The sequence below is a fragment of the Pan troglodytes genome, chromosome 13 (assembly GCF_028858775.2).
Source record: "Pan troglodytes isolate AG18354 chromosome 13, NHGRI_mPanTro3-v2.0_pri, whole genome shotgun sequence".
NCBI lineage: Eukaryota > Metazoa > Chordata > Mammalia > Primates > Hominidae > Pan > Pan troglodytes.
Genome location: NC_072411.2, coordinates 51,183,038 through 51,209,623, shown reverse-complemented (window position 1 = coordinate 51,209,623; position 26,586 = coordinate 51,183,038). Strand labels below are relative to the sequence as shown.

General features: G+C 41.9%; 1 protein-coding gene across 17 annotated transcripts in view; it reads right to left on the bottom strand.

The window, feature by feature from the left end:
• LYPD6B (LY6/PLAUR domain containing 6B) overlaps nt 1-26,586 on the bottom strand; it is a 176,826-nt gene that overhangs the window by 44,501 nt on the left and 105,739 nt on the right. For 7 of the 17 annotated variants that reach the window (XM_525939.8, XM_063790500.1, XM_016949803.3 and 4 more), the window contains one exon: nt 9,929-10,000. The exons of 5 other annotated variants lie outside the window; for them this stretch is intronic. In XM_525939.8, the coding sequence (XP_525939.3) occupies nt 9,929-10,000 (72 nt within the window). Of the gene's footprint in view, nt 1-9,286; nt 9,316-9,928; nt 10,001-26,586 lie in introns of all 17 variants that reach the window. 5 more of the 17 variants (XM_063790502.1, XM_063790501.1, XM_016949801.3 and 2 more) reach the window with 1 other exon arrangement.

The following is a 26,586-nucleotide window of genomic DNA, read 5'->3' as shown; positions in this document are numbered from 1 at the left end:
TCTATTAACCCACAAACTTACATTCAGCATTCTGCCTTGAGTACTTTCTTTTGATTTTCTACATGCCAGGTTTTCCCATAAACCATGATGTTTCAAAATACAGCTCCTACTCAAAGCTATGTGTCTCTAGATCTGTAATAAATATAAATATTAAGACTTTTGAAATAAACTAAACCTTGAAATGAACTGAACACACATGCCTATCAATATTGATTTCTATAACTACCCATACATCCAAATTTAATCCAGGACAATCCAGTCTCACATTTGTCTCCCAAATCAGGCACAACAGGACATAGCACAGAGAACAGAATAGCACAGAGAACAGTGACGTGATAGAAGACAGATGGTATTTGTAAAATGGAAATGACTCCAGCTGCCTTTCAATAGTCCTCATCTATGATGGCATATGTCAAGTGTGAAAGCCCTCTCAGCACTGTCACAAGAACAAGGCCTGAAAAAAGGTTTACTAAAATCCCCCATGAATACTGAGTGGTTAACATGCAACATGACTATGAAATTACAAGCAAGAGGTACAGGCAAATAGCTATCCATTTTCATAGCTGTATCTTTGCCCTTGTGATCAACCAGACTAGCTGTATCATCTGGTCACTCACATAATCATTCTGTACTGACCATTAAGATGGCCACTTTTGGCAATACTGACCAATACAATTTTTCAAATAGAGACATGGCTGAAGACCTGGGCCTATGAAATATCTTTCCAGAAGGATCCACAGCTTCCATGTCCAAGGCACATTTATATAATTCATATTACTAAACAGAAACCTTGGCCCTAGACTCCCATTGCCTGGAGATTTTTATTCAGTGGAAACCAAAATGTACCAGCCTGGATGACTCAGGGGGAGTGGTAATGATGGGATGAGTAATCGTTTTCTTGAAGTTGCTAGTTAGGATAAGAACAGTTGTTCACTACCTGACGGGACAGGTTTCTCAGGCTGGCAGGGAACAGAACAAATAAATCAATGTCGCTTTCCTCCCTAACATCTTAAAACCCTGTATTTAAAGTCTGCATTTCAGCTCACAACTCAAGGAAGACAATCCCCAGAACTATCCATCTGGCCTCTGGTGATAACAGGGATCGACTGATAGGTGAAAAATGGAAGAGAAGAGATTTGTAACTTCAGTTTCAGGAGAAAAATCCTATGGGAACACTAGCTGGTTGTCTCTCTTAGGTCACTCCCTTGGTTATTTTAGGAATCCCTTGTATACAACTAATGCAGTGTCTTTTTGAAACAAGCCAAACACATATGTTGACAAGGAACAGTAAAAGCCTCTAAAATGGCAGTCCAGTTTAAAGACTTGACAATTGAGAACCTTATCCCCTTCAAGGTCATGCTCCAATCAGACTTCCAGAGTAACACTTCCTCCTGTTTAGTCAATCAGGACTACAAATGCCTGCCAGCTTTACTTTTTAGTAGGTTTAGTTAATTAACATGAGTTTGCCTTTGGCTTTTGCTAACATTGCCTGTTTTGGGGAATCAGTGGTGCCCAGGAGAAGGACATGAGTGTGATGTGTGTGTTGAAGATGGACAGGTGAGAGACAGCTAGGTCTCTCACCTAGACCCCCAAGAGCGGGTCCATGCATGAATTAGGGTATTTCCTAATTAATCTGAATTAATCATTTCCTAATTAATCTGAATCTCCTTACCATTTCCATAGTGCATTACTCAAATTTACCCTTTTTGAGGGGATATGTTAAAATACAGTTTAATTACAAATGAAGCACTATTTAAAAACCTATAGAAAATACACTGATTTAATAGATGACAAGTAACTGTCTACATAATTGTTGCCCATTAGAGTTCTGTTAGATAATACCTAAATAGGCTCATACCATGTGTGATTTTGGCAACAATCTGTTTGGGTATACTGCTAAGGCCCCAAAGTAAACTTACAAAGACTTGACCACACACTTGATCAAAGAATACCTGAGGCTTAATGCAAAAGAGAAGCTAGGCCCCTATGATCAGAGTGTGTGCTGCAGGTTATATTATTGTCCAAACACATTCATTCATTGTCTATCTGGTGGCACCACACTGGTGGTTACATAGATCTGCCATCCAGGAATAACAACCTTTACCCTTTTTGTTCTAGCAAGACCTACATTCAGAGAACAGGCATGGGGAGCCACAGCTGATAGCAGACAGAACTCAATATTCACAGCTTAAATATGGAAATGACCATGGTGAGAACAGGCAAATCAGGCATGGGCTTGTCGTATTTAGACACAGATGAGGTTTTCATCTCCATTCTAGAAAGACTTTCTAAGGATGAAATTTCAAGGGCAGGTTAAAGTTAAATTTGGAATGTGATGCTTTGGTTGGATTGTTGATAACAAGCTTTAAAGAAGGTGCCACTGAGGATTATGAGAACGTTGCTAAAGTGGCTGCTACTGTGGACTGGAACCTGACGGGCGCATGTGCAAATGTGTAAATATGCCTTTAACCATTGAAAGCACCATCCCCAGCTCCTCTTCCTCACCAGGAACCAGCCTAGAGCAAGGTTCTTTTTTTTTTTTTTTTTTTTTTTTGAGACAGAGCCTCACTCTGTTGCCCAGGCTACAGTGCAGTGGTGCAATCTCTTGGCTCACTGCAAACTCCGCCTCCCCAGTTCTAGCAACTCTCCTGCCTCAGCCTCCTGAGTCGCTGAGACTACAGGCAAATGCCCCTGAGCCTGGCTAATTTTTGTATTTCTTGTAGAGATTGGGTTTTGACATGTTTGCCATGCTGGTCTTGAACTCCTGACCTCAAGTGATCCACTTGCCAAGGCCTTCCAAAGTTTACAGGCATGAGCCACCACATCTGGCCCAAAGGTCTTTATAAAAAAACAAAAACAAAAACAAAAAACATAAAAAAACCTCTTTCTATGTTTATTATTGTTAAGCAATCATCGTCACTGCAAAGAAAAATATAAAAAGAAGGGGCTTCCACAGACTTTCAAGTATTGTCTTTCCTGCAACACTGGTCATAAAACCAACAAGAAAGGGGAGCAATTAAACCCAGAAATCCTAGGGTGAGTCAGAATTGCAGTGATTTAAAGGAATTGCCACATCTGAAACATCCTCTATGGTGATAAGGTGAATAAAACCTCCCTTTCAGGAAGCAGGATGACTTACTCATGCACGTGAGGACCCTGTGGTGAACCACAGTTTCCTGAGCCTGCTCCCCCACTGTCCCAGAAGACCCAGCTGTCTCTCATCTATACCTCCCCACACACGTACCACACTCACATCCTTCTCCTGGGCACCACTAGTGCCCCAAAAAAGGCAATGTTAGCAAAAGCCAAAGGCAAACTCATGTTAATCAACCAAACCTCCTAAAAAGCAAAGCTGCAGGCTTTGGTAGTCCTGATTGACCAAGCAGGAGGCAGCAAAAAGGACAGTGGTAGGTTTGCCAGATATATCACAGAAAGCAATTAAGTTTATGGCAGGGAAAAAACAGCTCCAAAGCCCCCTGAAACAAAAGACGCTTCCTGCCTGTGGTCTGTTCTGGGCCATTCTGTCATAATGGCAGGCTGAGCTATTCAGCTGCAGCAGCCAACAGTAAAATACTGTTTGGAGAGAGAACCAGCCCAATCTCTACTGCAGAGACCTGTCTGTCAGGTTTTCATTTCTATGCTAGGGGATAAACTGTCCCAGCTGGTTTGAATAAGAAACGAGGAAAGTGAGCATCCACAAGAGAAAAAAAAACACTTAATGCAGAAGAGGATTATAAACTCTTCAAGATTAGTTGAAGGAAAAGATTATGAAGGTAACAGGGTTTCCACTGGTATGGGGAAAATAACCCTAGGATGTTGTGGTTGACAAGCAAGAAAGCTGTCCTGAGAAGTTTTTGGTGTGGGAAGGTGAGCAATGATGGAAGGGGCGGGGCAGTCTGCAGCCTGGGTCTCCCTAGTCCCCATCCTGTGATCTCTCCTCTCTGGTGGGACCATGCATGTCCAGATTGCCCATTTTCCAGCTCAGATTCTAGCTGGAGTCCATATTAGGGTGAACATGCAAATTCTCATGAGTTTAAAGTTGTAGCAAACACTCTCGGTAGCAATGCAACAGACATTGATGCCAACCTGAGCCCACATAAGACGATGAGGGTGTCAGAAGGAGGCCAGTTGTAGAGTCAAGAGACAAGGATGGGATTTAAGGGAGATAAGATGCTAGACAGCCAGAGTGACTTCCCTTAAGCCTTAGATTGGCAGTCTCTCCCACACTCCATAGCTAAATGGAGAGTGAGATATGACCATCCTGGAGACGCAAGTCTAGTCCTGGCTCCTAAATGTGCCATGCCCCTCAAACAGAAAGGGTCCCTAATTTATAGATTAGAAAACTGAGGCACAGAGAGGTTAAGTAACTTCTTATTGTAACTCATATTGGTACTATGAGCCACTTTATTCATGGCTGCAAGGGTGACCTCAAAAATGTCAGCAAAATTTGTCATTTTTCTTAGATAAACCACCTGTTCTACCTGGACACTGGACTGAATTGAGTTCAACAAACCCTAGATTAAAAAGGCTATCAACCCACCCTTTCCTTGGGATAGCCCTTAAACAAAAAGCTAAATAAACACAACATTTTTTTCTTTGGGGCTAAGTCTTTCTGATTACTTGAAACCAAAAAATAAGAGGCTACCTGAAAGGTTATAGAGGGCGTTATTAAATATCCTCATTCTTCAAATGCTTGCCAACCAAAGAGAAGAATAAGAACCCTCTACCTCCACCCCTACCCCCAGGAAATACCATTGGGCTCAGGAGAATTACTCTGTGTTCCATGGGATAATAAGTGTCTTTATTACATCTAATTAGGGTCTCCTATAATGTGACAGAACTATTTTTGGCCACTTGGGTGTACCCAGGAAGGCCTAGCAACCATCTCTAAATAGCCAATCCCCCTGTCTCTAGAAAAACCACACAGTCCAAGAGAGAACTCTGCTAGGAGTCAGAAAGATGTAATTTCCATTAACTTGAGAAGCATTAGGGTTAACATGCAGACTCTGAAGCCTGACCTCCTGGAGTGGAATCCCAGGTCTACGACTTAGCTGTATGACTTCGAGGGAAGTTGCTTAACCGCTCTGTGCCTCAGTTTTCTCACCTATAAGTTAGGGATAAAAATAACACCTATTCATAAGATTTTGTAATGACAAAATGAGTTATGATATCTAAAGGACTCCATATAGTGCTGGGCATATAGTAAAAACAATATTAGTGCCTGCTTGTGTTGTTATTAACTTTATTATATTCTTAGGTACATTACTGAAGACCTCCACTTTCCAGACTCCTCTCAGATGGGCTGACAAGACCATCCCTATTCCAGGATTTTTAAATGACAAAATAATTTTAAAGTAATTTCAGATTGCTTTTATAACAAAGTTAAGAGCCTGCAATAAATTTAAAATGGCCATGCATTCTTTGCAGCTACTCCAAGTTAGAGGTGGAGTCTATTTCCAATGCCCTCCCCTTGAATCTGGGCTGGTCCTATAGCTTTCTTTGACCAACAGAATGTGGCAGAAGAGAGGCTACGTAATTTCTGAGTTTAGGCTTCAAGCTTATAGTTTTTGCTCTTGTCCTCTTGCCAGAAAGTTCTGTCATGTCAAGGAGGCTGAGCTAGGCTATTGGAGGGGCAGACCATGTGGCAGAAATGAATCATCTCAGCTGAGATCCCCTAGATCACCTAGCACCAAGGTACCAGCTGAGCACAGGGGCCTGAGTGACCCCAGGTGAAACTAACAGAACCACCCAGCTGAGCCCAAATGGCAATATTAGCAAAAGTGCCCAAATTGCTGACCCACAGAATCATGAGCAAATTAAACAGCTGTTGTTTTAAGCCACTATGTATGAGGTGTTTTGTTGTGCAATAGATAACTGATGCAGAGCCCTCACTGATACAAATGAGGCTTTATTATCAATAATATTTCAAACACACACACATAAAACCAGGCCACTTGCCAGCAGGTTTACCAATCATCACAAGGTGTTTCCAAGCTCTTATCTCACCCACCTAGGGCCAGTGAGGCAGCACATTCACTTGGAAAAAGCTAAGACCAATTAGTGATCAAATTTGGGAAGATGGAGGCAAGCTTTCAGCACCAAGGTAGGGTGCCAAGTTAGATCCTTGTAGAGGGATATCGTGGGAATACAGGATTTTGTTTGTTCCTTTTAGTCTGCAATAGAATACAAAGCCAGAAGTGCCTGAATTTGGCTTCCTTGGAAGCAGTGTTATTCCACAGGTCTTGGATATTGCACAACAGTGTGGGTAGACACCTTCATGGCATGAGTCACAAAATTCAAGATCAGCATCACTAAGGGAGAATCAGGGGAGCCAGTCAGAACCAATCATGTCATATCCATGGTCCAGATATGTAGCTCCAAGAATGCAGGACGCCCAGAATGCCTTCATTTTATTCTGCTGGTAAAAGCAAGTGAAGGACTTCAGGATATGCCACCCCAAAACACACTGTATTAGTATGATTATTTTGAGCTGAAGGCATTTGAAAAACAGCAAGTGCAGAGAGAGGCTTTCTCTGAGCTCCCCTTATCTGCCTAAAGACAGACAGATGCTCCAAAAGAAACTAGGTTGTCATCAATTCCCTCTACAGAAGTTTCATCAACCAGAGGAGATTAAATCTTATCACTGGTAAGGAAACTAGAACACACACCCCACCCAGACAAACTCTGTCACAAACTACCGTATCTCCGATCTATTCTTCTGAGGGCCCATTCATCTTCCCAAAAAATCATTTACTCTTCTCTTATTTGCCTACGTCCTTCCTCCTCTCTCTCCTGCGAAGAGAATATATGAGCTCCTAAATCTGACTATGTCTTTGGATATTCACTTTTTTTCCTATGATGCACTCATGCATATAATAAATTTGCATACCTTTTCTCCTGTTAAACTGCCTGTTGTCAGTTTATTTCATAGACCCAATTGTTGACCCCACAGGTTAGAGCAAAAGTCTTCCCTTCCCAAAACAAGAGAATGATTACATTCTAAGCTTTGATTTTACTGTGACCTAAGCAAAAGGTTACTTCACTCCAGGACACAGGGGGAAAAAATAGCAAGTTCCATAAATCAGTGTTCCCTCACCTGTAACCTGAGGAAAGAACTGATATCCAACTTTATAGGGAAATTACTCTGAAATATATGATGAGAGGATCCGGAGGCTTAAGTCCCCATTTGTTATAAACAAAGCTAACACATTGAAATGAAAACAATCTTACTCAATTATTTGATAAGCTGGACAGCCATGATGCTAAAGGTTCTTACACAAGCCCGGTAGCCTTTGTCTGTGCATTACTTGTTTGTTCTTCTGTTTGTTGATTTCATACCTTGTACTGTCTATTTTGTGGGTATGTCAGCATGGAGGAAGAAGTTTGTTGAGGGTGCAGAGGCGGGAATGGCAAGAATTATATAAAAGTAAGACCCTCTCCTTCCAAGAGCTTACAGGTCTGATCATCTTGAAAAACAAAATTCCCTGCTTAAAGCATCTCAGAGTAACTCCACTGAGCCCAACCAAAATTGCTGCATCTATTGAAACTCCTCAGGTTATGAATCAAGAGAGTTCAGAAAACTCCTGACTGTGTGGAATTACAGAGCTGATGAGATGTTCACAGATGAAGATGCCATAAAATAAAGTAACTTACAGCTAGTTTTGGCACAGAGCTGAATCTGGGCTCCAGGCAAGCAGGACTCCTGCCCCACCCCCCACAGAGACCCCTCTCAAGATGCAAGGTATTTAAAATGTGAGGGGACGCAGGCACCCCACAATTCCCACCCAGTTGCCCAGAAAACAGAAATGAGCTATCATATATGGTGAGCAGAAACTCCGCACTTATCATGTAGGCGCAAGTCAAGGATATAACTTCTTGTGGAGTAGACTTAAGGCTCTCTAACCATACACATGTAATAGAGTACTCAGCAGCCATTAAAATAGGCAAAAGCACAAGAAACGACTTGGTTACGTTTAAAGTTCAAAACTTAAGTACATAGAGACTATGTGAGAAAAGTAAACACAAAGGGGAAAACAACAGCAAAATACACTAAAGTGTTCATGACTACAACTGGCACCTTTTAAAATTGGGTGATTTTTACTCTTAATTCTTTCTGCTGTTCTCCATAGGCCAAATATGCTTTAACGATCTTGAACTACTTAAATGCTCTTGAATTTTTTGGCTACCTTCATGCAGAAGAGATAGCTAGAGTGTCAACAGTAGGTGGTGGTCAGGACAAAAGGGAATGCAAGCAGGGGTGAGTGTGGACATCGAGTAAAGCACAGCCGTAAATACTCCACATGGGTTGGCCCCATTCAGTGCTGTTCAATGGGTTACATTCCAGTTCTGCCACCTTTTAGCTTGTCTAACTTTGGGCAACTTACCTAATCTCTTAGGTAAGCCTCAGTTTCCTCAACTATAAAAGGTGGATATTAATAGACCCTTCCTTACAGGAATGCTGTGCAGATTGAGTGAGAGAATGCGTGCAAAATGCTTAGGGTGTTGCCTGGTAGACAGTAAGAACAAACAAATGTTACCTGTAGTGATGGTGGTGATAGAGATGGTTAATAATAGAGTTACATTTTATCACCACGGTGATCATGATGATGATGATCCTGACACTGTTTAACACTGTTACTAACAATGAATTACGTTTCCTTGTTTTGGAAAATGACCCAATGTTCCCATATGTCTTATGACTAGACCGTCATTCCTCTGATCCTCAAGTCCTCTGGGTTTCTTACTAGCAGATTCTTAAGTTGAAGTTACAGCTCACATACCACCCAATATGCCCCGGGGAAAAGAGTGATGATAATATACAAATTCCTGCTTGTTGTCTTGGGCCTTATTAGGGTCATAAAATGTTATCCATTTAGAAAGGCATCTTAGTAGATATTTTACAGAATTCTGCTTTGTACTTGAAACATATAATTATCATTAACAAACACAGGTGCTAATAATTCAATCTGCTCTTTAGGCAAGAAACAGGAACATAAACATGGCCCTGGCCAGATCAGCTCATAATCTTAGGCAATTTCCTTTGCATGTTTCCTCCCTCTCTTCCAGCCATCAGATGCAAAGTGGGAGGCCTGTTTGACAGGCAGAAGGCCTCTGGGCTGGTAGTTGATAGCCTTCATAGCCAAGAAGAAGACCATGAGACAACCAGGCCCAGTCCCCGAAGCCTCACACAGGCATTCCTTGGCATTTGCCACCTGCCCTCAGAAAAACCAAACCTCTGATTTGATGTCTTCACCTAAAAAAATGGAATCAGGCCTGACATACTAACCTGGTCAGCCTGCGCAGTAAGCACCACACCTAAAACCAAAAGACAAAATGCACCAAGTAAAAAGCAATCATCAATTAAACACATAACTTTCAATGTGCCCACGTCCATCTATGCTGTCTCTCTTCTTTGTTGGGGTAACACTCTCGTCCTGTTTTAGATCAGTAAATATTTTCTAAGGCTTAACATGCAAAGATTCTATAACTACAAATGCTCAATAATTAGTGCACACATGTTCTAAGTGTATTCGGCAATGTATTTCACTTAATGCAGACACTTTTGAACATTGCTCCACACCCCCGACGCACCCCCATCTGTCACTGAGAAGATTACTCTGAGGAAGTTCTCTTTCAATTGACCAAATTAGCTTCTGTGGTAAGCAGAGAAGTCTTTGATCTACCAACCATTCGCTGAGCATGGGGACTCCCCTTTTTGGTTCACCAGAATTGTAACTTAAGCACAAGCCTGGCTTCCAAACCGCAGGATCACAGTGAGCAGTGAGGGCTTAGGATGGGAAACCTGGCAAACTGCCAAGGAGATGGGAAAAAGACAGGGTCCCAGGACTTTCAGGAGTCCATTCCCAACAACTTAACCAGAGCTCCCAAATGAAAAGCTGAGGGCTGTTGTAACAGCTGCCATTCTTACCTTGAGAAGGAGAATGTGGTTGTCAGGCTCCTCTCTGGAACAGTGAAAAGGTTTGCACTCAGAGTAATCAGCCTACCAGAGATAAAAAAAGATAAGGAAAGAGCCACTGCTGACGATGAGTAACGTTCTTGAACAACTGGAATGTTTTCTAACAAAAGGCAGGTTTCTGGATGTTTGGAGATGTTTCAGAATAGAACAGCAATATAGTCAATTGAACAATATCAAATGCATGAAATCCCTGGAATCAAGTCAAGGTGGGGCCATTAACATTACAGAGAGTGTGAGCTAGCGTTTTATTAACACACACCTGGGCCCCATCTAATTAAGAATGGTAATAATTGGTGAAATCATACACCTCATCACATCCCTCCACAAAAATGGCTGTTTACCAAAGAGCTGGCAGAACTCTCTATAACACTGGCATATATCAGGGTATTTGGCAGGCCGTAGCATTCACACATTCAACACATCCACAATGAAGACTCTGTGCCATTTAACCTGGTTTGGAAGACAGCCCTACCAGCTGATGAAATAATGACAACATGAGTCTTGAACCCAGATGAGGAGGTGGGAGGGAACTGGAATGTTTCCCTATATGCATTCAAATGAGCAAATATAAAAGACAAAAATTATGCCCAATTTTAAGAAAATTCTATTATATATTTATACCTTTTTTTTTGGTAAGAGATGGGATCTCACTCTGGCCCAGGCTAGAATACAATGGTATGATCATAGCTCACTGTAGTCTCAAATTCTTGGGCTCAAGCGATCCTCCCATCTTAGCCTCTTGAGTAGTTGGGACTTCAGGCATGTACCACCACACCTGACTAATGTGATAGCTAATTTTATGCATCAACTTGGCTAGGCTATGGTGGCCCGCTGTTTGGTCAGACATCAGTCCATGCCAAGAAGGTATTTTTTATATGTGATTAGCATTTAAATCAGTAGCTTTTGAATAAAGCAGATTACCTTTCATAATGTGAGTGAGCCTTATTTGATCAGTCGAGGCTTTAAGAAAAAAGACTGAGGTCCCCCAAGAAGAAATTTTGCCTCCAGCCTCTCTTTGGACTCAAGATTGCAACAATAACTCTTCCTTGGATCTCCAACCTGGTAGCCTGCCCTATGAATCTCATACTTGCCAAGCCCCACAATTGTATGAGAAAATTCCTTAAAATAAATCCCCTTGCCCCTACTCTCTCTCTTTCTATACACACACACACACACACACACACACACACACACACACACACATATGCTCTCTCGGTCAGGGTTCTCTGAAGAACCCTAATTAGTACTAGTATGCCATCTAATTTCAAAAAAGAATGAGTTCATTTACAAAACATATATACTATGTAGAGAAGACAACATAAAAAGAGGCTGTAAGAACATGAGAAAAAGTCCACAGAAATGTATGTTGTAAGGTGCTAAATTATTACTTGATGTGGTTCAAAAATTAGGCTCTGAGCATGCTAGTAGCCAAAGCAAAGAAGAAAATAGACACACTATGGTCACATTGAACAAAATATAAAATACCATACACATACTCCTCAAGAGTGTTAGCTTTGTGTCATTGAGAAATTTCTTCCAAGGTGTTAACCTTCCCTACCTCAGGCAAATTCTTAAAGGATCCTTTATCATCCACATTTGGGGAGGAAGAGGAGAGTAAATAATTAACAATGTCTCTAAGTATACACAGTAGGGGGTCTCCTATAATGTCTTCTTACTGCATCCCATAACATGAAATACGACACCAAAGTACAACTCACTAAAGTGATCTGGCAAGGAAAAAAAAACATAAAAATCTGATTATCTGGCTTGATCCGGGGATAAAAGTTAGAATTTCTGGAAAAACTAATGAACTCCATATCCTTTGAGATATTTCCCATAAATGTTATTATTTCTTCCAATAAAAAGTTGGGTAGGAATTGGGCTACAACTGTCTGAGACTACAGTCCTGGCAACAGCCTGGAGTAGAAGTTTTCTCTATTGCTGATTAGTAGGAAATCCATAGAAAAACTGCCCTCAGGCAGGTTTTTAAGCTCAAGTAATATATGTCTAAGGAATACAAAGTTTAAATTTTATATGTTTGTATGTGTATAAGTCTCAAATATGCTTTCTGCATTGGAATCAATATTTTAAAACTTTTTTATTATGGTAAAACGAGCATAATAAAAAGTTTATCATTTTAACCATTTTTAAAGTGTCTAATTCAGTGGCATTCAGTACATTCACAGTGTTGTATAACCATCACCATGATCCATTCCCATAACTTTTTTGTCGTCTGAAACAGAAACTTTGTACCCATTAAATGCTAATTCCCCATTTCCTCTACCCCCAGCCCCTGGTAACCTCTATTCTACCTTCTGTCTCTTTGAGTTTGACTATTCTAGGTACGTCATATAAATGGAATCATACAATATTTATCCTTTCTTGTGTCTGGCTTATTTTACTTAACACATTGTTTTCAAGTTTCATCCATGTGGTAGTATGTATCAGAATATCATTCCTTTTTATGGCTGAATAATATTCCATTGTAAGTATATACCACATTTTGTTTACCCTGGAATCAATTTTTATATAGTTAATTCACCAAGTAATTATAGAGTACTTACGGTGTGAAAAGTCTTTTTAAAATATTAGCTACATTCTTAAGAACCATATATAAGAGGTAGAAGAGTTACTCCACAAGAAACCAGTTAATTATACAAATCCTAGTTTCAGAATCAGTAGTAGCAGCAAGAAAACAAAAGTCTGTTAAATAGTTTTTCTTCCCTAAGGGTTTGGTAAATCTCCCCACCCCAATCTTAATTAATGTTCTTCATATTTAAAGCTGAAGCGAGACTACAATATCCCCTGCTACGTTTAACTCTTCATACCACGTGCCTAAAGCTTAGAATGTGTCATTCCTGACCCCCGACCCAGTGATAATGAGCTTCTGTCAAAAAGCTGATGTCAAGAAGTCAGACACCGCAGTAACCTGAAGCATCGGTTTCTATCCCCGCAGGTAAAATATCACCCAAAAGTTATTCATTTCTAGGGTATATAAATAAGGTAACCAGGCTTCCGTGTGCAAACATAGGTCCTCAGAAGAACACAGCTCTCAGCAAGAGAATCTAATAGTTGAAAGAAAAGGGGAGAGGCTCCACTGCTGGTCTTCACCTTCAACGTGTATGGAAGAGCAGATGGCATGAAGTAGGCATGTCAATGCACACCTGAGTTCACAAAGCTGGCACAGTGTGAGTCATCAAAAGATGTCCAGAGAAAGTCGACAAAAAACAACCATTTTTGCACACTGGCAAGGGAATTGCAAGCAAAATCAATAGCCATAAAGGATTCAGGCCACTTTGTTCAGCATAAACGTCTCAGCTGGGAGGATCTGCTGTCATCGCAGATTGTTAGCACTTGGCTGAGTTGAAGTTCATTCACTACTTTTGTGTTCAGTTAGTTGGGAACATGTCATTTAAACAACAAAAGCTCTTGTAGAAAATTATAGAGAATTAAGTCTTGAGTTCCTCCTGTGTGTTTTTAGACTGACTTCTAGAGCAATAGGTTTTTTTTTTTAAGACAAAATGAATACTGTTAAGATTGTTCTTTTTAGTATATAAGTAAGCAGTCCTTTGCCTCTAAAACAGGAGACATTCCCATAGGCTGCAGAAGCCGGCCCCCGACAGGCTGAAACTAGGATGCTAATACAAAGGATCTCAAGCTAGCCTAATCAGGAGCCCTCAGAATGAAAAAGGCACTCAGCTCTCTGTCCGAAGTAATTACTTACCCCATCTCAGGACATCAGTAATACACATTCTGGATAGATGAGACGCAAAATTTGAGACCTAAACTTTAAACTGTGAATACCATTCCTACCCTCCAAGTGTAATTAAGCTAATTCAGGCCTTTCTGATGTACAACCACACCCCCACTTCCCCTAAAATAGTCCCATTAGCCTGAATCCAATTCTCAAAGGTAAGAACCCCAATAAGGCAATCAAGGTTTATCAGTTATGAAATTGAACTTGAATTTGTAGAATGACAATTCCCTTCTGTTGTGGGCTGAATTGTGTACCCCAACCACACCACACCAGATTCATATGTTGAGGTCCTAATCCCTAGTACCTCAGAATGTGATGTATCTGGAGAGTCTTAAGAGGTAATTAATTTAAAATGAGGTCATATGGGTAGGCCCTAATCCAATCCAATAGGTGACTGGTGACCTTATAAGAAGAAATCGGGACACGTACATACAGATGGAAGAAAATAGGAAGACACAGGGAGAAGACCATCCACAGGCTATGCAGACAGGCCTCAGAAAGACCCAACCTTGCTGACACCTTGATTTTGAACTTCCAGCCTCCAGAAGTGTGAGAAAACAAATTTCTCTTGTTTAAGCCACATCATCTGTGGTGCTTTGTTATGGAAGCCTGAGCTAAGACACCTTCCCTTAATCTTTCCCTTCCAGGATTGCCAGGATTCCCAGGGAAAAGTCTGGAAAGGTCACAGGGACACTCTGTGTCCTACTCAAGGACCTTACTGTCATTCATTCCCTTATCCCCAAGCAGGGTAATCTCTAAATCCAAAGAAAGTCACAAACAGGAACACCTCATAAACATCCTGAAGATCCCGACTCTGAAACAGGAGACCACTGCCTTCCCCATGCCCTCTGATCACCATAGCATGACACCATTCTGCACCCTTCTCAAATGCTCTGTGCTGACTAGAGGTTCCACTGCAAACGGCATCTTTGGGATGCTGTTTCCAGAAATCATGTCCTCATTTCTCTTACTTGACACCCAGGCTGGCTCAGATGCCTTAACCAATCACAATTTCCTCTCTTTCTGAAAAGAAAAGGAAGAGTAGGGGTAAAAATCCTTGCACATTACAGAAGCAAGTCCAGAGTAAGAGATTATCGGCAACAAAAAGACTTCCAGTTGCCTCAAGGCTTGATTCATAAATAATCGCTTTTTCCTTCACTGGAAGAGTTCACACAGGAGAAGTGATTGATGTCCTTTGTTAGTGCTGGGAGCCATGAACACCATAGTTTAATTTCTACAGCCTCCACAGACAATGTTTGACCTATAGCATAGGCAGGCATTAGGCCTGACTCCCAATCCTGTGGCTCAAAGGGGATTGCAGTGTATTCAGAGGGAGAGCAAAATAAAATGGACTGTTGGGAGGCAAGTCACAAGTGACAGTGGTAGAATGAGGGATCACTTAGCCTGTCCTCATGTTCCAGATCCATTAGACTCCCTGGTCTTGCTCACCAGCCTCCGGACAAAGCCAATACAAGCTGAGTGCAGCTTTGCCCAGAAGTATCCACAAATGAATATGAAATTTCCTTTGCTATTAGAAGTAATGCCCTGCAGCACTCCCTGGGGCAGCAAACAAGGCCCTTGGTTCTCTCCAGGCTGCAGTGATGGGCTGGGAGTTCTTGTCCAGGGCACATTCCAGCCGCAGGGCAATACTGACACTTGCACCTGCCAAGTTTCAGCAGTGGAAGGAAAAGGAGAGGGCCTGATGCAATTGGCCAGGTGAATAGAGAACTTGTCAAACCATTTAGATAAGACAGTCCATGAATGCTTTCAGTTCCCATAACCAGAGGGTGATTGTGCTTCTGCCTGCTGCTGATTCTGCGGGCTGCAGAGCATTTTCCTAGCAAGGAAGGGAGAAGCAAAAGGATGATTTCTCAGCCTGTAAGTTCCAGGGCTCTTGTGGTAATTCAGCATGCATCATGCCTCAAGCAAAGAGGTAATTTTACTTTAAGGGATCAAGGAACATACCCTTGACACTGAGTGACTTTGTAACAGAATCTCAAACTCGATGGTAAATTTTTTTAAAAATTCAAGTATCCAATTAATAAAAAAGAAAAAAAGCTTCCATATGCAGTTCAATATTCCTTACTTCCCTTATCAATTGGTTATGTATTAGCTTTACTAAATGGTTTTGTTTCAATTATTGGATTGTGAGTATTTCGCGAGTCCATATGGAATCGTATTATCTTGTATCTCTTTCAGTCCCTAGCATATAGCATTGGACACAAAATAGAAACTCAGTGAATGCTCAATTACTGATTGCTTCTTGCTTTTGAAATAGTTTTTCCTGTAGGGAAGCAAATCTACTGTACCTGCCTCATTTTTCAATAACACTACTCCGCCACTCTCCCCACACCACCCCACCCCACCCCATCCCCATCACCAAATGTTGCTAACATCAGCAACAGGATATTCTCAATGAATATCTATCTTTTCAGTGGATCACATAAAATAACAAAAGTTTAGGATGGAGCTGGTTGGTAAATTCTTGTGCTGTATGTTTAAATCTGAACATAATCTGAATTAGTTTCCTAGGTCTGCTATAATAAATTACAAAAAAATTGGTGGCTTAAAACAACATAAATCGATTCTCACATTTCTGAAGGGCCAGAAGGCCATAGTCAAAGATGCTGGCAGGGTTGGTTCACTCTGGAGGCTCTGAGGAAGGTGTGTTCCAGCCCTCTCTCCTCCTAGTTTCTGGTAGTTCTAGCAATCATTGCCATGCTTTGGCTACATAACTCTAATCTCTGCCTTTTCTTCACATGCCCTTCCCCTTGTGTCTGTGTGTTCCTTCCTTTCTCTTATAAGGATAACAGTCATTGGACCTAGAGTCCACATTCAATCCAGGATGAGCTCATCCTGAGATTCTTAATTACATCTGCAAAGGTACTAGGGGTTGGAACTTGGATTTTTTTGTGGGGTGGGGGGATGGGGGAAATACAAATCCACTATAATATTCAAAATGAGAAGACATCATCTTTACCACAAAACTCCATCTTCTTCCCCATTCTCTTCATTATTAGAATCACCATCCTCCTAGTCAGGAGCCAGGCTGAATTCTTGAGTCATCTTCAAGGGCTCTCACCTTGTTGCTCCCCAATGCCAATAAATTCCATAATCCACAGTAATGAAGGACAAGTGCATCAGCTGTGCCCTGCAAAAGTTATCATGTCTGTCCTCTCTTTTCCATGCCTGCCATCACGATCACCCTGGCCCCAGCTTGGATCACCTGTCTTGGACCAGGTCAAGACTTCTTCTTTTTTTTTTTTCTTTTGAGACAGAGTCTCACTCTGTTGCCAGGCTGGAGTGCAGTGGCACGATCTCGGCTCACTGCAATCTCCGCCTCCTGGGTTCAAGTGATTCCCCTGCTTCAGCCTCCCGAGTAGCTGGAGCTACAGGAATGCACCATCATGCCTGGCTAATTTTTTGTATTTTGGTAGAGACCGTGTTTCATCATGTTGGCCAGGATGGTCTCAATCTCCTGATCTCGTGATTCGCCCGCCTCGGCCTCCCAAAGTGATGGGATTACAGGCATGAGCCACCGCGCCCAGCCAAGACTTCTTCTTAACTGTTCTCCCAGTTTCCTTTACTGATCATACCACATGTCTGCCTTAAACAGATCCTGACCATCCCACGACACTGTCCACAAGCTTTCAGTGGCATTGAACCAAATAAAACCCAATCTATTTACAACCAAGCACCCAGGTCCACTAGAATGGGTCCCAAATCCCTCTCCCAAGCTTATTTTCCACTGCCGTCCTCCATTTGGTCCAAGCCCTGGTCAAAACAGATTACTGACTGTCCTTAAATAGAGCCTCCAAGTCTTAGAGGACTCTGCCTGGGATTTATTCATTAATTCAAGAAGCCCTTATCTCAACCCGTGTGCCTTGTTAATATCTTACACAGAAAAGCCCAGCTCAAAACAACTTACCTATAAGACCCTGTTCAGCTTTTATCAACCACACTGGATTCCTCCTTCTAAAATTTAACAGCATGCTTGACAGATTAGGGAGTCTTGTTTTCCCCTTCCTTAGGGTACTTACTGCTCCATTAGGGGACTTAGTGCTTCCTTAGAGCACTTGCCATAAGCCTCATGGCAGAATATAGATGGAACTGTTACCCACTGCAATGCCCAGGTGACTTAGCTGGACCCCTACCCCACTTTTGTTGCCCAATGCAATGTTTATGCAACATAGCTAAATTCCTACTGAGCTTTAACCCTGCTTATTTTTAGGAAACAGGATGTCTGTGGTCAGAAGTTCCTTCTTAGGCAGCTTACTCAACCTCTGAAGAACCTCTAGCTTCGTTATAATCCAATTTCCATACTAAATGACACTCCCACCAGTGCCAAGACAGTTGACAATTACCATGACAATGACTGCATGAGACCAAGAGAGGATAAAATAAAGGAAACTCTTTGATTCCTAGAAAATCTTTATCCCTTTCTAAGAAAAAGCATGAATATGCCTCCCATTGTCCTTAATGCCCAGCCCCTTCATTAAGGATGCCCTACATCTGTAACTTCCCAGTTCTTAGCAACCAAGAAGTTGATTTGTGAGCTACATTCCCACTTGTCCAATTCCATAGCCATTGACTAAAGCCTGCAGCGCTTGACACTCACTTTTGGTTTTGTGTGTTGGCTTCATGAAAATGAATAGGAAAGAGCCCCTTTCTGGGGTAACCAGGACCCCAGGTAACAGAACTCTGCTTTAGTTACGTACATACCCCATGATCTAGCACAGGGCCTTGCATATGACATGTACTCATAAATATTTGATCAATAAAAGATATATAGAATAGGTAAATAATACAGTCCTTGTGTTTAAGGAGCCTGCGTTTGGTGACAGGGGATAATGAGATAAGCATAAAAGTAAATAACAATGACCTATACCATAATATTCTAAGTATCATAAAAGAAACATAAAAGAAATTCTGTAGGCAGCACAGAAAAGAAAGCTTTTGAAAAGTGAGGAGTTTTATGAAGGAGGTAGAACTTAAAATAGATCTTGAGGAAAAACAATATTTTGATGAGCAAATGTCGGAGAGTGAGGGAAAAGAGTTAAATACAGAACCAAAAGCATCTGTAAAAAGCACAGAATGGTGAGTAGTGGAAGGCAAGGCTAGAAAGTGAGGCCAGCATCTGGAATATCACAATAAGGAATTTGAAATTGAGTCTACAGCAGATGGGAGCCATGGAAGGCTTTGGAGCTGAGGTGTGATATAGCCTCATCTGCATTTTCAGATGATCATTTACACAGCACCGCAGAAACCAAGCTGGGATGTACATCAGAATCACCTGGAGAGTTTCCAAATTGCTTAATATATACAGAAAAGCACAAACAACAATACAACACTTCTCCATTCTCCAACAGCTTGCTAACAAGACACCCAGAAGCAAGCTAACTTGTTCTATAGAATCCCTGAGGAGTTTGGCACCTAAGGACATCCATCGGCAAAAAGGCAGCGGTGAATCTTAGGTTGAAAACAAGGTGATTTTTAAAAAGTAGACAGAATAACTTAGACCTCCAGAGCATCTCCTGAGCCCTATATGGCATGTAGTCCTACAGAAGACTACAGCTTCCTCATTTGGAAAAATTTAACTGGAGAGTTCTCTGGACTTGAAAGCATCAGGCAAAATGGAGCAGTGGATAAAGTATGAGACTGAGAACTGGGAGATTCAGCCACAGTCTGAATACTGAAGCACCCTGCACCTATAACAGCTGCAGAAACACAGGCCTTCTCCCTGTGTCCTCCTTCACACCCGGCCTCCCTCCTCCAGGAGACTGGAGAATTCTTCTCTGGAGAAACTACAGTGCCCCAGAGGACACCATATATACCCACCACCCAGCGCCTACAGGAGAGCCCCACCCATTCATACTGAACTTTCAGCTTAAAGACAGCCCAGGATCACCAGACATTGGAGGCAAACCTCCCACATGAAAAAGTGGGGCCCAAAATAACAAACAATACATTGACCTCAGAGACAATAAGGAATACAAAAACTGTATTTTTTTCTCAAAAGATAAAAATGTCATTGGGTTATTGTTTTACAGATGCAATATTTCTTTGTAAAAAGAATAATGAGAATAGGGTAGGACTCTTAGAAGTAAAAAGAAGTTATTAGAAAATTTTTAAAAAATCAGTAGAAGGGTTAAAGATGAAGTCAAAGAAATCTTTCAGAAAGTAGAAATATTTGTGAAGGGAAATGATAAAGCCACAGAAGATCAGTACACGAGACAAACGAGTTCTAGAAACAAACAAAGGGAAGAAAAATACAAGGAAAGAAATAATCAAATAAATATATATTTTTAATTTTTTACAACTAAAGTACATGAGTCTCCAGTTTGAAAGGGCTGAGAGAAGGCCCAGCAAAATGAATGAAAAAATACATGTACATTATTGTGAAATTTCAGAACCAGAGAAAATGCTAAAAGTTTCTGGAGAAGAAGGGGAAAAAATTACAAATAAAAGATCACAAACCAAAATGACATCAGACTTTTCCACAGCCACATATATAGAAAAGCATGGAAAGTAACTACAAAATCCTAAAAACAAACAAACAAACAAACAATTTCACTCTTTGTTCAACCCTTAAACTTGAGAGATAATTTTGCTGATACAGAATTAAAGATACTTTTATATATGCAAAGGATCAAGAATTTGACTTCCTATTAAAAGACGCACATGAAGAAATCAGAGGGTGTGCACCAGCAAAACAAACGAGTAAGCAAAGAAAGAGGATGATGGATTCAGAAAACAAGAATATCAGAACAAAGAACCACCACAAAGGGAAACAGCAATACAACAGCTCCACACCAAGCATACAGAGCAACACATCCACATTAACGCAAGAAGATTCAGGGCTCCAAGCTGCTTATAGCAATGAGGTTTACATATGCTCAGTCAATAATAACCTCTAGGTACAGTGAGAAGATATACAAGAAAGGGAGTAGGTGATCACAGTACATGTTGGGTAAGCAGTGGCAAAATTGCAGAATTATAATAATGTCAATTGTTACCACTAATTTAACTAGAGCCTTTTGATATAACAAAAGGTCATAGATAACATCCCAAACTGATAAGACAAGAAAGAGTGGTATACGCATGTTATTTAGAAATGCAGAGGTCAATACCAAAAGAAACAGCTACAACAATAAAGGAAGGTGGCCTCTACAGAGCAGGACTAAAGGATGTGGATCATAAGGCTTCTATTATATGCCCTTTAGAGGTTGCATGGAGATAAAGAAAGGGGAAGGATTGATTCATGGATACTTTCTGAGGATAGACGATATGAAGGAAAGTTCAAGACGTTCTTCTACAGTTAGAAGTAGGGGAGGTTATACACAGGGAATGAAGCAGGGTCGGGGAGGGTGAGAAAAGAATTTAATCAAGGAACCCACGTTATGTTGCATGTGATACATTCTTGTTTCTTGTGCAGAAGTCTTCCCTGGCCACTTGGAATATAAATTCCTCAAAGGCAGGTACTTCCTTTGTATCTTTTACAGGGATTTGCATTCAGTAGTAATTTTAAAAATCTAAGTTGAATGTTTGAAAAATCAGCTAAGATGAATAGGGCCAGCAATTACTATGCAGACAGGACATAGGGGTGTGCGCGTGTGTGTGTGTAGGATTTGAGTACAGGAGGAGACTAATTTATGCTCAATAAACTATGAATGAAAGAAAAATAGCATACAAAATCACACACAAAATTAACTCTTGGAAACCTTTCAAGAGAGCTTAGTTTCTTGGTTCGGGCTCTGTTTTTACCTGTAAATGAAGAAAATAACATGTGAAGACACATAAATGTTCAAGTTCTTTCTATTAGGTTGGTGCAAAAGTAATTGCAGTTTTGCCATTACTTTTAATGGTGAAAACTGCAATTATTTTTTCATCAACCTAATAGAACTCTGGTCATTCTTGCGTAACTCCAAATGCCTGGAATGTTCTTCCTCCCCGCACCCCTTGTCAATGTATCCTTCAGGTTTCAGGTTAGCTGCTTTCTTAGAGGTCTTTCCATGCCCCCTTCTGCTTCGGTTAGTTCCCTGGGTACTCTCCCTGGTACACAGCACTCACCACCTCTTCACAGCACTTAGCATCATTTCCAGGTATGTATTTGAGTCAGTGTTGCAGCTACTGTTTGCTCAATAAGACTGCAGGCTGTAGAAGTCTGTAAAACACTTGTTCGTCCACTGTCCCATAATCCTACTCTTTGCAGTCAGCCAAGCACTCGTGTCACACCTGTGAGCCATTGCATCCAGCCTTCCTCAGCACTGCCCTCAACAAGAGGAGGCAAACTGGCAATCTAGAGGGCACAGAGAGGGGTTTAATTTGGCCAGCACAGTTTTTTAAATGGAAAAATTCACACTAAAGTCTATATTTCTAACTTCTACTGAAAAAGCAAAAGGGCTGGCCATTTCTGACTTACGTGATAACACCACACGTCTGGAAACTAGAGTGAGAAAAGAGACAGGCCAAAAATGTATGAGCCTGGACATCCCTCTAAGGAGATGGTTCAGAGCTATTATGAATTTGCAAAAGGTCCATGAGCCAAAAAGAGGTTAAGAGCCTTGAAACAGCCCCTCTTCCTTCCCCAGCATTTTATCATCTTCTAAGTGTTTTGCCCTCTGCTCCCCCAACATCTGTAGTTTGGCAAAGATCCAAATTTCACTCCTTTAATCTCTTGTCAGTCACTCCCTCCAGCCCTTAATCACTTTTATGACTTTCCTAAAAGCCTCCAATTTGTCCAAATCCAACTGTGAAGTCCTGCATTTCTTTTCCCTGGGAAGATGTAACACAGTTTAGAATTACTAAGCAAGGGTTCACCTAAAAGCTTTTAGAAGAAATATCCAAGATTTGACATGTTAAATCAATTTTCACATGCAGCTGCTCAATTCAGAAAGGAAAATGCACGGCATTCCATAGAACGGGAGGCACTGGAATATTGCATAGAGATATTTCCTTTGCCTGATTGTGTACTGAATTGACAGGCAAACGGGTCAAGAGAAACTTGTTCCTACAGCCATCTTGAAATATCCTGAAAACAGAAGAAGAATGGAAACTACCCATAGCTCAGAACACATGACTACCATCATCTCTGACTATACACACACACACACACACTCAAAACACCACACACACACACACACACACACACACACACAGGCCCATGTGCATAAATTTGCAATCAGCCAATCAGCCAAGCCTGCCCTACTCAATCTTGAAGCTTCTTATAGTCACACCAAAGCATCACACAAGGCTGGGCGCGGTGGCTCACACCTATAATCCCAGCACTTTGGGAGGCCAAGATGAGTGGATCACCTGTGGTCAGGAGTTCGAGACCAGCCTGGCAAACATGGTGAAACCCTGTCTCTACTAAAAATACAAAAATTAGCCGGGCGTGGTGGCGCTCATCTGTAATCCCAGCTACTCCAGAGGCTGCAGGGGGAGAATCACTTGAACCTGGAAGGTAGAGGCTGCAGTGAACTGAAACTGTGCCACTGCACTCCAGCCTGTGTGACAGAGCAAGGCCCTATCTCAAAAACAAACAAACAAACAAACAAAAAACAAAAAAACAAACAAACCCTCAAACAAAGCATCACACAGTATGATCTGACTGGAGGTAGTCACAATACACAAATAAATCCCTATCAGATAAGAATTCATTTAAATTCCTTTCAAAGCTTTTCAAGAGGCAGAAAAGCCTGTCCTTCAGAGATACCCTCCTCTGGATTAATGACTTGGGTTACCCTCTTTATCACAAGTTAAAGGTAAATTAGTAGTTGGATTGATAATAGCTCTTCCTCCTCAAATTGCTTCACCATGGATTTCTGCTTCGTTTTTTGTTTTGTTTTTGTTTTCTTTTGAACACGTAGAGTTTGAGGCCACACAACTACCCCCAAGCCTCCTGGAAGCAGAGTAGGCATCAGGGCCTTGGGTAAAGCAAGGCTCAAAGAGAATCTGAGTCAACGCTCTGGGAACCGCTGAGAAGCTGGGGTTGTGCTTCTCCGCCCTGGAGTCTTAGACTGTGTGGGAGGAGCCCTTCACCTGACCATCCCCAGCAATCCCACTGGAGGGATGAGGCCTCAGGAGGGCACCCGTATTCGTGATTCAATTCTAGAACTTTCCATGTGTGCACCTCGAGTTTCCTGTGCCCTGACAGTGTTGTGAAGAAATAAAAAATAATACAATTTGTAGAAGGTTCTACAGTGTTTGAAATATGTTCCGGCAGGTAAGCGCAAGGGTCTTCTAATTCCACAGCTACCAGCACTAAAGTCTCCAATGCCTATTGTTTGTTACTATCGGAATTCTCCTGGAGTTGCTTTTCCTTCACACATCCTTGGGGTTGTTAATATTTGGGGTCTCTGAGGAGTGGCCCCCAATAGCCATAATTCGGCCAAGACTGTCTAAACTGAGAGGGTCTTTAATATCTAGGGGTTCTCTTTACTGGGCCTTCCCAAATGACCCCTAACCTGATTATAATACTTATCTACATAAATGCATCCAAAGGCTCCCACTGCTCCTCAGACAAATGCAAACTCCTTTCACACAGCCTGGCGTGGCCCAGCCCTGCTGCCTACCTCCCATCCTGCCATTCTCCCTCATCCTCTGTTGGCTCTGGCCACACGGTCTTCTTTCTGAGGTTCATATTTGCCATGCTCCATCCTTCCGCAGAGCCTCTGAATATGGCATCCCCCCCTACAGTGCCCCTTCCTCCCTTTCACTTGCTATTAACTCTTAGTCTTCCTTTCTATCTCAGTGCATGCACCACTCAGCCTGGAGAGCCTGGCCTCTCTCACCATGATTAACTCCACCTAATAAAGGTTCACAGAACAGTCCACTCTTCATTCCCCCATGAGCACGCCACGTCATTGCAATTTTGAACGTGCTTGTATAATTACATGATTAATATCTGTCTCTTGCACTGTAAGTTCTGCGAGGGTAGGACCATTTCTGTTTTTGTTCACTCATATTGTCATTGGCACAGAATAGAAGCTTAATGAATATCAGATGGACATGCAGATGGAGGCATGAATACACTATCTCAGCAGAACTGTCTTCTTCCCTGCCCTACTTTGCACACCTTATCTTCTCCAGTTTTCACCTCCGGTCACATGTTTCCTCTGCCCAGAAGTTCCTTTCTCCCAACTGTCGCCTGTTGTTTCTTCAGAGGTCTGCTGCCTCCCCTACTAGGAGGAACAAACCTTGTGCACCTTCCCAGATTCCTTAAAGCATTGCTTTTATTTCTCTTTCTTTTGACTGGCACCCTCACTTTCACTGGGTCACCACTCTGTTTTGCATTGACCAGAATACCACACCACAGAGCTTCCTGAGAAGTCTCTGAGGGGTGGAGGATGCCAACTTCAAGTGAAGTAGTATTAGCTGCTCATGGGACAAAATTTTGCTGATGTTAAAAGGGAGAAGGGAGGGAGGCTGGAAGATCCATCCACCCCCTCTTTCTCTCTTCTATGGGCTGTTTCAACATGTGGCCCTTCCTTGTGACCCTCCTGCATTAGTTGCAGAAGAGACATATGTGGTTCTTCAGGCTTGCCAGAAGGCATCAGTCAGCACAATAAAGCATCCCAATGTGTTCACCGTATCTTCCCCTGTCTCACTTCTGTTTTCCCTCACTCTCGCACCCGGGCTTGTGTCTTCCAAGTAAATTGTTAGTATCTTAATCTTTTTCTCAGACTCTGCTCTCTTGAGCATCCAGGCAAACATCCTCTAATATCCCAGGTCCCCTCAAGAGCGCAACTGCATGTATCGTCCAAGCACACCAATCCAGTAGTTTGAGAAGGGTTTCTCTCTAAATATGCTGTGAATGGATGAAGCTATTGGAAATTTGACCTGGACTAACAGAAGGAAACTCATAATCCCTCTGCTTGAATCTGCTCTAGTCAGAACCCACCATCAGTGGTACTGATTTTAATTCCAAGAAGCCTAATTTAAAACTGTGTTTCTCAACATTTTCAAATGACGGACCACTTAAAGAATCTGAGGGAGGCTATGAACCCCTCTTCCCAGAAAAAAAATGCACATATGAATCTGTACACTCTCAGTTTAGGGGGTTCTCAGGACCTCTGAAGCCCCATCCGTAGATTTCATAGTAAGGAACACAATCAATGGGCAGTGACAAGTAGAGCAGTTGACACCACGTTTCATAGGGAACAGTGGAAAGAACAAATTCAATACAAATCAGGGGTGGAAGATGTGAAATTTGCTGTATTTGAAGGCACGTCAAGTGGAAAAGCCATTAAATGTTTGTTCCTACAGTATCTCCTCTTCTGGGGGTGACTTCTCTGATTTCCCCAGTAAGATTTTGCTGTCCTAGCCTCACGAGTATGCTGTGATTCTTACTTATAAAATACTACTAGTCTTGGCCAGGCACCATGGCTCATGCTTGTAATCCCAGCACTTTGGGAGGCTGAGGTGGGCGGATGACTTGAGCCCAGGAGTTCAAAACCAGTAGGGCCAACATGGTGAAACCTTGTCTGTACTAAAAATACAAAAATTAGCCAGGCGTGGTGGCGGGTGCCTGTAATCCCAGCTATTTGGGAGGCTAAGGCAGGAGACTCGCTTGAACCTGGGAGGTGGAAAGTACAGTGAGCCAAGATCACGCCACTGCATTCCAGCCTGGGTGACAGGGGGAGACTCTGTCTCGAAAACAAACAAACAAACAAAAACAAACAAAAAAAACTAGTCTTTCATCTAAAGGGCCAGATAGAGGCTCTACTTTGGACAGAAATGCCAAAAAAGTCAGTGCCCAAAGACCCCACCCCCATTCTTGTTTTCTTTTTTCTTCATACAAATCATTCTGAGCTCATAGGCCATACAGAAACTGGCAGGCTGGCTTCAGGCC